At 36.4% G+C, this 16,463-nt stretch overlaps 1 protein-coding gene across 3 annotated transcripts in view; it reads right to left on the bottom strand.

Annotated features, from left to right (window-relative positions):
• Nucleotides 1–1,262: 1,262 nt before the first annotated feature.
• Nucleotides 1,263–16,463, bottom strand: part of MED12L (mediator complex subunit 12L) — a 199,280-nt gene continuing 184,079 nt past the window's right edge. The window contains exons 37-40 of one of the 3 annotated variants that reach the window (XM_058187096.1): nucleotides 13,345–13,501; nucleotides 11,397–11,465; nucleotides 5,859–5,940; nucleotides 1,263–3,808 (exon numbers count right to left, since the gene is read on the bottom strand). In XM_058187096.1, coding sequence (XP_058043079.1) covers nucleotides 3,756–3,808; nucleotides 5,859–5,940; nucleotides 11,397–11,465; nucleotides 13,345–13,501 — 361 coding nt within the window. In that variant the 3' untranslated portion in view covers nucleotides 1,263–3,755. The remainder of the gene's footprint in view (nucleotides 3,809–5,858; nucleotides 5,941–11,396; nucleotides 11,466–13,344; nucleotides 13,502–16,463) is intronic. The other 2 variants (XM_058187094.1, XM_058187095.1) reach the window with 2 other exon arrangements.

Here is a 16,463-nt window from a genome sequence, read left to right as displayed (position 1 = left end):
TGACCTCTTCATTAATTTTGTTATATGTAACAAATCAATATTTAAAGGTTCTCTAAAGAAATTTGCAGTTTACTCTTAAAAATGATTTCCTGGTATGAACAAGAACCTCAAGCCAACATTTTCCCTGGCAGCATTCTCCTTGAATGAGATGGTTTAAAATGCAGAATTTTGAACAAATGTCTTGCAAACCAAGATTTAGTCCACCTGTATGTGAATATAAATGCATTGTTATAACCACACCATAAAATTAAAGCAGAATATTCAGTATGATGCACAATCTCGAGCAGGGTTGTCAAACTCGCAGCCCATGAGCCGGATGCATCACGTGCTGCCCAGTTTAGCGAAGGGGAAGAAAGTCCTGATATGTCACATGCCGCTGTGATGACACACGTTTGACACCCCTGATCTAGAGCAATCCTAATTTGTTTTTGTCCCTGGCAAGATGTTGTTCATGCCAATCCCCTTCTCAGAAGTATAAGTTCAATCTTTTGTGGCCTGAGTGCCTTCCAGATGCATGGATATGGTCTCCCGGAACTGCTTGCCTGCACAGTTACTGCTGATAATTTTGGAAGCATGCATACGCATCTGGAGTATGTTCTGAGTGGAAATAGTTGAATCATATTCTAACTGAAGTTTCATAAAGACTCAAGCAGCCATGTTTGGTTTCAAATATTATAAAAATAAACTTATCAATATTTTTATAACTTTACCAGATATTTATCAGGTGCTGGTAACAAAAAGAAGGAGATTTTCGCCATCATTCAGTCCAAGAGCTTCCAGAATAACTATTACAGGAAACAGAGTCTAAAAGAAAGTAGGCCTTTCTTTGAAATCTCCAGGCAATTCTTAGTTTCATATTTCAAATTCCACATCTAAAAAGCCTATGGTCGGTTCTGGTTTGGATTTTCACTGGATTTCTATGACAAGCATATTTTTGAATAGCACTAATTCAGATATATATTTTTAGCAATTTCACCTGATAATAAGGCAGACTCCATCCAATGATAAAATCTCAGGACTATCTGTTGATCTCCAGATTTGATGGATTGTCACCAAATGAAACATGAAATGTAGCAAAACACCTACCCTATAGTGCTGGAATGTGCCATCTTTTGCACTTTATATATTTAACCAGCGACTAATAGAGCACAGAAATGAATATTATTCTGCATTTGTTATAATTGCACAGTGACAACAAAAAATATAAACCTGAATCAGCAATTTGTTGCAATACCAAATATTTTTAAAATATATTTACAACTGTTAATTATTTTTAAGAAAACAAAGTATATAATAAGGAAAATAGGCATGGTTTCATTTCAAAGGTAAATAATGTTATACATTCAAATTACAAGAAATTTCAAAGTTTTTTCACAATGTGCAACCTAAATGTTTTCACAGTGTACATAGTAGTTCACAGAAGTATTACCCTAAATATTCTCATATCATTATGAGAAGATAGAAATGCATTGGCTTGGTGTTGCAAGTTCAAATTTTATTCTACATCAATGGATTGATTTGCTTAATAGATATTATTTCATCCATAGTAATCCTTACTGTAATTCTATCACAAGGAAATTTATAGTTATGACAGAATACGTGGTAAAATAGTCTCAAATATTTTAAATATGCCCTACATGAAACACATTCAAAAATTTGTTTATCTAACTCTAAAAATACTCAAAATTCACAAAACAGTTTCTTCTATTTAGTCTTTACCCAAATATGAGCAAATATCACTTCCACAAAGTTAAAATAGTTTCTATTTCAGATATAAATTTGTTGAATAATATAGTTGTGCTTGTGCAGCAAATTTATAAATACAGATGTATTTACATAAATAAAAACAACATTTTTAACTTCTGAATACCTATCATACAAAATGAAAAGCCATTATCCTAGGGCTTGGAAACTAAAGCCGAGTTCTTACAAACAATTTGATAAGGTGATAAATATTAGATTCTACCACTGAGATAACCAAACCTGAATTCTACAGTATAACATCCGTTTCTACTTGATGATTCATTACAAAACGCATCTCCTCACAAAGTTAACACTGTAGGCATGCCTCCTTAATATATTAGTTGCCATTATATAGCACATGGGTGTCAAACTCGCGGCATCACATTGCTGTCATGTGACATATCGAGATGTTTTCCCCCTTTGCAGAGCTGGGGTGGCCATGGCCTGTATGTGATGCATTTGGCCTGTGGGCTGCCAATTTGACACCCCTGATATAGCAGCTTTTTTAAAACTCTCCCATTTGAGACATTTTATAATGAAAGCCCCTCCTGCAATAAATATCATCAGTTATTGGTTTTCCACTGGATCTGCACTTAATAAATCAGTGGAAACAGTATGTCTCCAGAAGTTGTGGTTGCTCCAACCCTGGAGGTTTTTAAAAAACATTGAACAACCATTTGTTTGACATGGTATAAGGTTTCCTGCTTGAGCAGGGCTTGAAGGTTGGATTAGAAGACGTTCAAGGTCCCTTGCAACTCTGTCATTCTGTATCCCTACTCTTTCTCTTATACCAGCAGCCTATGACATGTTAAGGTATAGGCCAGGGCTCTTATTTATAGAATATTTCTCATCTATGGAAACATGCATATAGAGATATACCTTCACACATACACACACATACATGCATATGTCCACATGTGCACATATGCATGCATGCAAGCTTCCTACACAAACGCACATATACATTCTCTGGCATCTTGAATGCTGGATTACTAGAGAAAGCATTAATCCTAACAGATCTCATTAGTCAGCATCATTTGTATTACCTATTGAAAAATTGAAATAATTCTTGAAATTATTTTCGATCATTCATAGACTATGAAATAGCAAAAGGCCATCTTAATATCTAGTGAAATATCTAGTGAAAACCCTAGGAGTATGTCTCTGATAATGTTTCTGAAAACAGAGGAAGCAACCTGAACTAGAGGACACAATGTTTTTTATCTATCTAAAGGTGCAAGCTGTAATTCTTTGAAGAAAGGGCATAATTTACATCACACAAATGTTAGCAGTGAAACAGTATGGATAGGAAGTCACCCTGTACTAGGCTATAGCCTGAAATCAGTTGTGACATCTCCAACACCAGCTAACATGTTTTTTTCTCTCAAAGTCAGATGTACAGTGATAATGGGCTTTGAAATCACATTTTGATTCTTTGCATGTCGTCACTGAAAAATAAATTTAGCAATTTTATTAGGGTTAAATTATGGCTGCAGATCAAGAATTGCGAATTTGTAGCCCAATGTGCTTAGCACAGGACATGAAAAAAAAATTATTGCATTATTATATAAATATGCAGTTGACCAAAAATTAGCAAATGGGGAAAAACTAAATAATAAATATATATAAATAAACAAACAAATAAATAAATAAAGGTGTCTTTTTAGTCAGAATTTGGTCCAGCGCAGTATTAAGGATTTTGTATTTTTTTAAAAAAAACAACAACCACTGTTTTTGCACAAAAAATAATATTCAGGACTTTTTACCCTCTTGAAAAAAAAACTCTTAAAGCACCAAATCCATATAATTTGCAGCCACAGGTTAAGTCCCACATAATTTATATTTCTGTAATTTGCTACAGAAAAACAACAACATAAAATCATTTATTTCCTACAAATTCACATTATTGGCAACACACACACGCACACAAATGGGAGGAGTAATTAGTGCAACAAATTCTGCTGTCCCTGTTCTTCAGTGCAAATACTTTCTCTTCCTGACATCTTTCAGATTCAGAAGTGTGGAAGATGACTGTAGGGATTCACACCTTGCTGGGGCTGGTTACCTAAGGAGCAAAAACACAAAAATGTACTGTAATGTCATCAAATTAAAATCCCATATAACAAGTCAAAATATATTTCCAGGTAACAATTATGTGTGTGGGAGGTAGAAAGCCTTAATTTCAAACAGAAATTAAGTTTATATGCCTAAAATTCAAATAAACATCCAAATTTGCATATATATATATATATATATATATATATATATATATATATATATATATATATATATATATATATATATATATATATATATATAGTCTTTGGTTGTTCGGGTTTTCTCCCGTGTAAAATTGGAAGTGTCTTGGCGACGTTTCGACGAAGTCTCTCGTCATCTTCAGGCTTCAGCTTCGTGCTTCTGGGAGCAATGTGTGATCGCAGCTGTTTCTTCCTACCCGAACAACCAAAGACCTATATACAAACACCCGTGAAAACCTCAGAAAACATATATATATATATATATAAGGAACATAACATTTTCTTCAAAGTTAAATACTGCCTGATAAGATATAGATTTTGCATATTTAAGGAAAACAACATATATATACACATACTCAAACTGGAAGTTTTTCTTAACTTCTTTTTATTTTAGTTTATTATTTTAAGAATTTTGATGTTCTGCATCCATTCTATTCCATTCCATTCCATTCCATTCTATTCTCTTCTATTCTATATGGAAATATTTATGTTTGGGTGAGATCATCCAGTGGTATGAGGTGAAAATATTATATACATTGACCTGTGGCTGGATAAGAGATACTATGGAGATCTTTATTTAATGTTTAGAAGCTATAAGCAACTAGATGTTACAAAACTAGCCTGAATAGAATTTATTTATTTAAAACATTTATATAGTCAACCCTCTTGTACTAAATCCTGGGCAGCTCACAAACCTGCCCCCTCTTGCCAAAAAAATAAAACATTTATTTACAATAAATTCTGTTCATGTATAAACAGCCAAGTATGTTGGTTTTTGATGGGTCTCATTCCCCCTAAAGGAACAAGTCAGTAATTTGAGGGTTCACTCATGGCTCTTACTCAAGCAACAGGTAAAGCCTACAGTTTGTGGGAGGGACATTGTTCAGCTTTGCCTGGTTTGTAGTTGTGATTTTTCTTGGACCAAAATAGCCTTGGCACCTGTATCTAACATCCTTCTCACCTCATGCTTCGACTACTATATTGGGATTACCTTTGAAACTATTTGGAAGCAAAAATGAAAACTTGGTTCACAATAAGGCTGCTTATGAATGCTGCTACAGTTGCATCACAGAATTGATTGCCAATAGATTTTCCAAGTACAAAATACCAGAGTTAACAAATATGTCATTTATCTATCTTGACACAATGTCTGCCCTGATCAAAATCTGACCATCCTGTATAAACATTATGACAGAAGGTATTTGGGATCTTTGTGACACAATGAGTCAAGGAAGTATGAGCCTGGAAACACATATTTAAAGTGGCAGTTCCAGAATTATGAAAGAGCTTGACCCTGAGATAGATCAACTCTCAGCCTGTTGGAGCTCTGCAAAGTTGTAAAAATGATCTTATTTAGGCAGGCATTTATAATCTACTGATGTTTTGGAATTGAACTGGAAAGCCTTTGGCTTGTTGGGTTTAGTAACAGATTGTTTTACTGGAGCCTTGTAATAAGTCAGTATACAGATCTGTAATAAATATACTAATTGCTCATATTATTAGTTAGTTAGCTACTTAGCTACCTAATCTTGAATGTGTATGAGAAGATCTCAATCCATTTTTTTTATAACCTGATGAAAAATATTTTGATATACAGTACAAGTAGGTTGACCACCAATCCATGGCAAATAAGATGAAATACAATATTTAAAACATTCTTACTAAACAGCAGTATGCATACATGTTGAAGTTTTTAAGATAGGGGCTTTATCACTAACAACATTCCTTTACTCTCAAGCAACGATAGCCAGATTTATTATTTAACCATAATGAGTTGGCAGTAACTGTTTTCCAAATATGCAAAAGCCCAGATGGAAAGAAGCAGAGAAGAATCTTTATCTAAGGCTACATACTTACTTGACAGCTGTTTCTGGAGTTGTCTGACCAGAGCAGCTGTCTGTTGTTGCTGCTGTGTCTGCTGCAAACCTTGTCTTGGGAACTGCAATATTCAATATCAGAAAAAATTAGCAAATTACTCACAGTGCGTATTGTCTCTCTAATCTCAAAAAATGTCTCTTGTTAAAGTAATAGAAAGTGCTCATTTCCTATGGACTTTTTCTACGGCAAATATGTATCCCTAACCAAATTGTTTTTTCTCCATTATGGATGGAGAAAAAAGACTTTAGGGTTTTGGAGACTTGAATTTTTAGATTTAGAATTATCTAATGTTTCCAAGATAACCAAAACTATTTTAGTAGATATTATAATTTGCTTTCTTAAAACAGATCGTTTATTGCACAGATGTCCAACTGAACAGAATCAAACTTGCCAGTTCTGCTCATTCTCATTCATTATCGCTATTAACAGGTAATAAAATAACATAAATGGCACAACGTTTCAATATCTCAGTTACACAGCTACAGAATGTTGAAGTAAAGATAAGGAGTATAGCAGTATAGGACAAATAAATGTGGCACAAATACACGTAGTCCTTGATTTATGACCATAATGGAACTGCCATCTGTGAGAGTTGTAAAACATGTTGAACAGTACAATTTTATAACCTTTTTTTGCGGTGGTCATAAAAAAAATATAGTGGATGTTAAATAAACCAATGTTTTTTTGTTGAAACCATTATAATTAATACACACACACATATAAAATTATAAATAAAAAGCCAGTTTTGGTCTAATGGTTAAGGCACCTGGCTAGAAATACTTATTTGTTTGCTGCCTTGAATTATTTATGAAAATAATAAAGGAGGGATATAAATAAACAAATAAATAAAAATGGAGATAAGTACTAAGTTCTGGCACAATCATCATAAAATAGGGTCACATGACCATGACAGGTTGCTAATTGCGTTTTTTCATGCTGCCATTAAGCCCTCAAGTGTACAGGACACAAAGGGCAGATATACATATGTTGTCTGCATGTCACCACAGTTGTGAAGGGTAGAAGCCACCAAATAGCCCCATTTGTTCAAGGTGGTACTCAATTAACAATCCACAATTCTTGCCTAAGAACAGCAACCAGAATTTGTGATTGCTAAATGGTTCAGTCACATGATATCTTGCTTTATGACTGTTCTGTCCCCCCCAACCATAACCAAGAAGACACGCGAGCTGACTAAATTTGCCAGCAATTTATTCCTACGACAGATATCAGTTCTGGCAACGAACCTGCGATTGCCTGCCAAGTTCTCTTATCTCCTCAGAAGCCAGTGTAACTGCAGTTAATAAACAGAAATCCAGAAGCCAAATTCTTAGTCTCGAAATATTGCAGCCAAAGTTTCCAAGAGTCAGTTTTTGTCCATCACAAGAAGCTATATAGCAGCTCTTCCTGCTTTTATATCCTGTGGGGTGTGGCTCTGTGACTCAGCACTCTCTAGGCCTGCCCCATCCCTTCTTTTGTTGTTCCCGCCTCTCCTTTCTGCGATACCTGGGATTTAACCAGGACTGATTGTCAGCAGCTGGGTCTTGGGGCATTGCCTGGGAGGGGGAAGGTGCGGGAGAAAGAAGCCTCATCATCTCCTCCACCTGGCCTGCCTCTGGGACCTGGAGCGGAGCCAGAGAGGAAGGTCCTGCAGAGGGAAGCCCTGTCAGCTCTTCCCCCTCACTCTCTGAGTCACTTTCTGTCAGGAGGCCCGGCTCGGGAGCCAAAGACACAATAATGATTGCATCACTAACAACGACAATTCTGGATCCCATAGTGGTCATAAATCAAGGACTACCTGGGCTTTACTTTTCCAACATATGGACAGGTGACTCTTATAAAATATTATGTCCAATAAAGTTGAGTTTTTTGATACATTAAACTCATCTCAAAATATTAAGAAGAACAGTTCATATTATTTGAATTTCTTAACCGTTAATTTGTTAGAATGGTTGCTTTATATGCTAGAATTCTCACAAATAATCGATATTTATCTTAATAATTTTTATTTATACAAAGTACCATAAATTAACAATAATCCAAAATATATACGGATATTGACACCAGTTCATGTGTTTTTCAGTGCAGTCTAAACTATGCAATGAAGCTATATTTTATGTAAATATATTGCCATTTCACAATTTGGGTGGAGTGCATGTAGCCTGTGGGATGTTAACCCTGTGCTAAATGGTAAAACTTTTTATTTGTATTATTGTCTTAATGTATGAATCAGGCCAATATATTATGGATTATGAGAGAGATAGAATAGCAGCACCTGTTAACTATAAGTCGGAACTGCCCTTATGCTCAAAACTGAAAATGAACAGGAAATCCTAAAATGCTCAAGCCAACTCATTTTGGACTTGTCCACATTGACTAAAGCCAAATGCACTTTAAAGACTAAAATGAAAGTCATATTCTGGAAAAAATGCTTAAAAATGTTATCTAGGCTATCTGATAGATTCTTATGATCTAAGAGGAGTTTAGAGTAGATTAGCCAAAATGTGCTCTCAGAGTGGAAGACACTGTGATAGGGGAAAAAAATAAAATATTTTGAGATAAGTTATAAGGTGTACAAGTCAGAAAAAATAGCAATTTGTTATCTCCCTTCTTTTTTATCTTTATGTCTAATCCCCTGTTAAATGGTTAAAGCATATTAATAATCCAAGATATTCAGCTATATTTTAATATTTTCTCTTAAATATTAACACCTAATACTTACATTTTTAAAAAATGTAATCTGCTGTGAAAAAATTCAAACTAAAACTTACATAACAGAAAGTTGATTTTATGTACATACACACACACACTTCTAGTGATCATGCTTAGCTATAAAAATCTAGATATAAATTTATAGAATAATCAAAATGAAGTATTTAAATAATAGAAGAATTAAGATAAATGAAAATAACAGCTAGTCTTCTAATTTAAATAACATGCAATTATGTTATAGGCTCATAAAATAGAAAAAAAAATAACTTGCCCACAGGGGCAAGACTCCAAATGGCTAGAAAGGCCCCAGTGATGCACTGGCTTGATTTTAATTTCTTGCCCACCAAAGCATTCAACATTGGCATTCTCAAAACAAAGCAAAATCTACAAAATTTAATGTATCAGGATACTAAGCCAACATAACAACTAACTGAACAGTTCAACTAGGGATAAAAGCTTTCTTTCATCCCTAGTACAGAAAATAAAATTGTAAAAGAAGAAAATTCTTGAAAAATTGCAGTCTCTGTTTCATACTTGAATTGTGTACTTTAAAGCCATATTTTAACATAAAGTTACCTGAAGTTGCTAGTTTTTGAAATCTGAATTTTGACTAGGACTGTCAGGCATTTAAATGAGCCTGGCAAAAATAAATACTGCAACTGTTGGTATTCATTATTCTAGGATGTGAATGATGAATGTTTTGTGTGACAGAGCATGTGGTATGTCATAACTCAGTGTGAAACTCAGAAGCATCTAAATACTAAGGAAACTGCATAAATGATCTTTAACATTCAATATATTCAGAACAGCGGTGAAATCCACTTACGTTTGCTACTGATTTGGGAATGGGAGCACGCGTGCACTACACGTGCACATGCCTCTTCTGCGCATGCACAGAAGGTAAAAAAACAGGACATAATGATGTCACAGCAGGTAGGTGGAGCCTCCTGCCGCTGGTGCTACCAGTTCGGCAAGCAGGATAGAACCAGGTGGGATTTCACCGCTGATTCAGAAGGTGCAACATTTGAATATTCAGAACTTGGGTGGAGAGATGAGGATTTGGAACAGCCCCATTGATGAATGTTTTTGTTACAACTGGTAGGCGTGCATTCAGATTGCCTATTTAACATGCTTTCCTGATCTATGAGACAGCACATAGTATACTGGCATGGTTTCCACTGCCTACTAGGTGGTCTCTATTGTGCCTCAGTAAGACCAGAAATGATTCTCTCCTGTTTTCTGCACAGCTCATTTAACTGCTGGTGAGGGAAAAATATCCATCAATCATTGCCCTTAACATGGACTGTGGTTGGAGAGGAGCCAAGTTTTAATAGATGGTTAGTGATGTGTTTAGCCATCTGTTTGAAAGTAAGCTCTGTTCTAGCAATCTTTGCACAATCTCATTATCAGTTTTGCACAGAAAAGACAGGCTCTGATCGGCCACCTTTTCTGGCATTATTGGGGCTATCATCTAAATGATGTGCTTATCCATTTGCCTTCTATTCTACAAGACATTCTTTCTTGGAAACATTTAAGTTTCCATCGTGCAAGTATCTTCTGACTTCATTCCAATAAACTAAAACTGGGGTTCTAAAGGTTATTTCCTTTGGAAAGTTCAAAAAATGAAATTTCTGACATTTATGAAATGTGAAGGCAATATGTTAATGTGGATACTTTTCTCTTCCGTTAGAAATTGAGCAACTGTTCCCAGATGTGTATTTTGGCAAAATAAAACAAAATCATGGTTTTTATAGCTAAATTACCCTTTTCTTATACAGAAGCATAGATGAAATGCTTCTCAACTGATCCTCTAAATCAAAATAAATAAAATTTGTTAACACAGCATCTAAATTGATTTGTTTAGATCTCTGTGAGGAATTCAAAGCAAAATGAAACAAAGACATTCTTAATAAATCGATAGAAGAAGTTGGATGTTGCTGCATATTATTTGGCTAAAAAGAATGGATCCTTAAAAATGTTTCCTAAGTATTTGGAGCACAAATTGCTAACTTTTATTTATTTCTATAACTTTAGTTCTTCTTGGAATAGCCAGGTGATCTCAAAAGCATCTTACCATCATGCTGTTTATTCTATAAAGTGCTAAAGTTGTAGGAAAGATAATGGCTTTACTCTCAATAGTAAGGGCACATAGAACATTAACAAAATGAAAAGCAAATAGACCTCTCCTGACAAGGTCTCCTGCACCTCCCCTGAGAACTTTTAAATAAATTAATCTAATCCTCTAAAAGAAGTAGTACAAATAAGTCTTTTTCAGTGGAAGTAGAAATTATCAAGCATTAGAGGACAGAGGGCAGCAGTATTATAACACAGTTCATCAGGAGATTGATGATCTCAGTTCAAGTCAAACACATTTTTAGCAGCTATAAATTTAATTTAAGCAGACTAGTAGTGAAATTCATCAATACCTAATCCACTAGATGGAGTATTTGTACAAGCATTAAAATTATATGCACAGTTACTATCACAATGTTTCAGAAAGAATATCTACTTCCTAAATATGGGAAGCATTATATGGGTAATGTTCCAAACAATAATTACTGCATTAGAAAATTTACAGAGCACATACTGTCATATAGCCTATTTTTTTTTACACAAAAGACTGAGAAATAGACATTCAAAGCCACGTCACTCTTATTATTGTGAGTGTCGTCTAATATCAATTACAGCTTTCTCCCAGAACATGGAAATGAACAGCAGTAATTAGCGGGACATGCTAATTTAAACCTTATGACTTTCTATATTGTGAAAGAGCACCAGAATATGGTTTATTATGAATATTTGTCTTACGAAAGATTGTTGTTGAGGCTGCATTCCTTGAAGGCTAATGATTTGTTGTTGATTCTGCTGCTGCTGAAGCTGGGGGAAAAAGGGAAAATGATTGCAATTCTGTTTATCTTTTAAAAAAATTGTATAAGTCTTTCTTAGAGTCAAGTTTCATCCTACTGAACATGTTAATGTATCCATTTTCCTAGTAACAATATGGAAATTGTTTTGGGATGTTTTTGCAACTCCTATTCCAATAGAAAGGCAATAATAGTGTTAACTTTCAGAGAACTACAAGAGAAATCTTGTAGTTGATCAATAAATAAACTGGTAGAAGCTAAAGCTGGCATTAGAATGTCAGGGTTTTTTTTTTCCAGTTGGATTGATCATTTACAGAAGGCGTTTGACTGAGAGCCACGTGCCCAGATTACCCCTCCCCCTCCCCAGTTTGAGAACATATTATATACTGAAGTAACTTTCAGCTCTAGGAAACATTGCTTTTTATGAGTCATCTTCACAAACTGTAATTTTTCATTTTAGAATTCCTTCTAGCTGCTACCTTTGTGGTGCTTAATAAATTTCTGCCCAAATGACCAGATTTAATTCTCCTTTCACCGATCTTTGTCCAGTTGTTCTAATTAAATCATCTATACATTTCCAAAACTTTAGGTTGTTAAACTTGTAATACGAATAAAGACCTTTTCTGGAGATATGAGAAGATAGAGGAAGGGAAATTATTAAAGCCTATGCATAAAATAGAATAGAATAGAAATTTTTATTGGCCAAGAGTGATTGGACACACAAGGAATTTGTCTTGGTGCATGTGCTCTCAGTGTACATAAAAGAAAAGATACTTTCATCAAGGTACAATACTTATAACACTTAGTGATAGTCATAGGCTACAAATTAGCAATCAGGAAATATATGTAGACATACATATAGGAGGAACTATATAGTTCAATGAAGCAGTTCTTGAGCTTGCATCCATTGCAGAAGAAAAGATATGAGAGCTTACGATAACAAAAAGTCAGGAGTTGGGTAACAGCTAATAGTTTTTTCAGCTAATATATTTTTATTAAAATGAATAAACTTTTGTGAGTTATAGACCACCATTAGATGGTCTATAGACTGATAAAGGATTTAAACTGAGATGGGGCCGGAGAAGATAGATTGGTTATGCAGATGCAGGTTACATATACTGTAAATCAGATTACTAGGATCTTATCAATTAATTGCAATGTATTAAAAGTGCATTATATTTGTTGGCATTTTTAGAGATTGTCTGAAAACTTTGGATATATGTGTATTTAGCAATCTTTCCCTTAGTAATGTTAAACTTCCATTTTTTCAAGATGGCCGTTTTGAGGTCTGATAGCATAGACTATCCTGGGAATGGGCTATTAGTGTCCCCAAGCCTACGAGGTAGATCTCATCAAGAAACTGGTTCCACAAAAAGGCGATAACTATAATTTATTATAGTGTTTCTACAATTTTCAAAAATTGCACCACTGAAAGGCTAAAGTAGACTTAAAGGTAAAGGTAAAGGTTCACCTTGCACATATATGCTAGTTGTTCCCGACTCTAGGGGGCAGTGCTCATCTCCATTTCAAAGCTGAAGAGCCAGCGCTGTCCAAAGACATCTCTGTGGTCATGTGACTCTGTGGTCATGTGACCGGATCAAAGGCGCACGGAATGCAGTTACCATCCCACCAAAGGTGGTCCCTATTTTTTCTACTTGCATTTTTTACTTAGTAAGGGCTTACAATTTACTTTTATGAAGAATTATGAAGATAAGTAATAGAAGATAATGCTCTTGTAGAAAGATTAAGAGGAGGGCCATCACCATACTGAATAGGCATTTCAGAGTAGACTCTGTATATTGACATAATGGAGCATTACCTGCTCAAATGAACACTGCGATCATCATAATAAAAATAATCATTTCAAACCAACAAAATGAAAGACACCAAACCTGAAGGAATCTTTGTTGCCGAATTTGCTGTTGCCTCTGTCTCATCTGTTCTTGAGACACCTGGACAGAGTAAAGATTTGCCTGGGAAGGTGTGGCTGATACTGCATCCAAAGGTCCTCCAATCAAGTTATTCTGCTGCAAAGACTGGTGAACTGAACTGAGAGACATAAAAAAAAATACATAGTTTGCAGGTATGAAAAATAAAAGTAAAAATGTAAAATTGAAATAAACCATTTTATTTCAAAAATAGTCCATTTTACTTTTGTCTGTAGTATGATTGATGTGGTTGAAATTTGAAGATACTGAAGATACATCTGAACATACAACTATTGTTTGATTGTAACAGTAGTTTTAACTTGGTTGTTAATTATATTGCTTTCCTTATGCACTTCTCAGAGTTTTTCCTCTTATACAAATATTGTAAAATAAATAAGTTATTTTAAATAAGGGTTTAAAATAGGGTTTCCTGCCTAAGCAGGGGGTTGGACTAGAAGACCTCCAAGGTCCCTTCCAACTCTGTTATTCTAAGTTCAATGTTCTATAAGTGCATGAAACAATTTCAGTGGAATATCACTAACTAAAACCAATATATGGATATTAATATGGATATGATTCAGCCGAGATGGCAGAGACACGTCTTGTTGAGGTTATTTGGGATGAGTTTGATTCTGTGGCTCTCGAGGACGTGGACAGGTTGCTGGGGAGGTTGCATGCAACTACATGTTTACTGGACCCGTGTCCTTCCTGGTTAGTGCTGGCTGCTCAGGAAGTGACACGAGGCTGGCTCCAGGGGATTATAAATGCTTCTTTGGTTGAAGGGGTTTTCCCCACCGCCTTGAAGGAGGCGGTGGTGAGACCTCTCCTGAAGAAGCCTTCCCTGGACCCAGCTATTTTGGGAAACTACCGTCCAGTCTCCAACCTTCGCTTTTTAGCGAAGGTTGTAGAGAGTGTGGTTGCATGGCAGCTTCCCCGGCACCTGGAGGAAGCTGTCTATCTAGACCCGTTCCAGTCCGGCTTCCGACCTGGTTACAGCACGGAGACGGCTTTGGTCGCGTTGGTGGATGACCTCTGGAGGGCCAGGGACAGGGGTTGTTCCTCTGCCTTGGTCCTATTAGATCTCTCAGCGGCTTTTGATACCATCGACCATGGTATCCTGCTGCGCCGGTTGGAGGGATTGGGAGTGGGAGGCACCGTTTATCGGTGGTTCTCCTCCTATCTCTCCGACCGGTCGCAGACGGTGTTGACAGGGGGGCAGAGGTCATCCTCGAGGTGCCTCACTTGTGGAGTACCTCAGGGGTCGATTCTCTCGCCTACCCTGTTCAAAATCAATATGAAGCCGCTGGGTGAGGTCATCAGTGGTTTCGGGGTAAGTTATCATCTGTACGCTGATGATACTCAGCTGTACTTTTCCACCCTGGACCACCCCAACGAAGCGGTTGAAGTGCTGTCCCGGTGCCTGGAAGCTGTACGGGTCTGGATGGGGAGAAACAGACTCAAGCTCAATCCCTCCAAGACGGAGTGGCTGTGGATGCCGGCACCCCGGTACAGTCAGCTGCATCCGCAGCTGACTGTTGGGGGCAAGTTAGTGGCCCCAAAGGAGGTGGTTCGCAACTTGGGCGTCCTCCTGGATGGTCAGCTGTCCTTTGATGAACATCTGGTGGCCGTCTCCAGGAGGGCCTTTTACCAAGTTCGCTTGGTCCGCCAGTTGCGTCCCTTCCTTGACCGGGATGCCTTATGCACAGTCACTCACGCTCTGGTTACGTCTCGGCTGGATTATTGCAATGCTCTCTACATGGGGCTGCCCTTGAGGTGCATCCGGAGGCTGCAGTTAGTCCAGAATGCAGCTGCGCGAGTAATAATGGGAGCCGCTCGTGGCTCCCACGTAACACCACTGCTCCGTAGTCTGCACTGGCTTCCTGTAGTCTTTTGGGTGCGCTTCAAGATTCTGGTTACCACCTTTAAAGCGCTCCATGGCTTAGGACCCGGGTACTTACGAGACCGCCTGCTGTTACCTTCTGCCTCCCACCGACCCGTACGCTCTCACAGAGAGGGCCTCCTCAGGGTGCCGTCCGCCAAACAATGTCGGCTGGCGGCCCCCAGGAGTAGGGCCTTCTCTGTGGGAGCATCGACGCTCTGGAATCAACTCCCCCCTGGTCTACGTCAAGTGCCTGATCTTCGGACCTTTCGTCGTGAGCTAAAAACATATTTATTTATTCAAGCAGGACTGGCATAAATGATTTTAAATTGGGGTTTTATTAATATTTTAAATTTTTAAATCTATTTTAATTATCAGCCGTTTAGTAATAGTTTTATTTTAAATTCCTTTTAATTGTATATATACTGTATTTTATTTTGGCTGTACACCGCCCTGAGTCCTTCGGGAGAAGGGCGGTATAAAAATTTAATAAAATAAAATAAATAAAATAAATAAATAATAAAATATTGGTAAATTAAACAGATGCATATTAAAGCTTCATTTCTCAGCTAAAACTTGTAAATAATTTTTATTTAAATCATTTTCATCCTATCCCATAATAGAACTATGATGAAACTCTTCTCAAACATATATTTGAAACAAAAAAAATATACTAAACCAAATCTGTATAATCTTAATTATACCAATATCCATTTGAAAGTGAGTTGCCATGCTATGCTAAACCAGAATTTAAATTCTTCTTCTTTGCAAATTACAACATTATAGTTCATAAACCATGAGTTATAAATTGTCATGTTGCATGAATCCAGTCAATTGTGAATTCATTATAAAACAAAATAATAAACTATAGTTAAAATAAACCATATATTAGTAAAGGATACTTCTAACTTAAATATCTGTCTACTTTAAGGATTGAAATGTGATCATTATGAAATAAAGACGGGTTTAAGAAACAAGGAATTAGCGTGTTTTCTCCTTTTCTGATCAGTGTATATTGATATTGACATCACTACACACTGATCAGAAAAGATATTGATGCATGTGAGACTGGAAAGTTGTGAACTCTATGCAGAATAGCAATTTAGTTGCAGTTTAGATTAAGATGGAGGACTAGAAAGAAGAGACTAAGCTTCACTGAGTTTAGATAGATGATTCCGAGGGAAATCAAACTTTCTCAGCCCAA

The sequence above is a fragment of the Ahaetulla prasina genome, chromosome 6, assembly GCF_028640845.1.
Source record: "Ahaetulla prasina isolate Xishuangbanna chromosome 6, ASM2864084v1, whole genome shotgun sequence".
Taxonomy (NCBI): Eukaryota; Metazoa; Chordata; class Lepidosauria; order Squamata; family Colubridae; genus Ahaetulla; species Ahaetulla prasina.
This window is presented reverse-complemented; position numbering and strand designations above follow the sequence as displayed.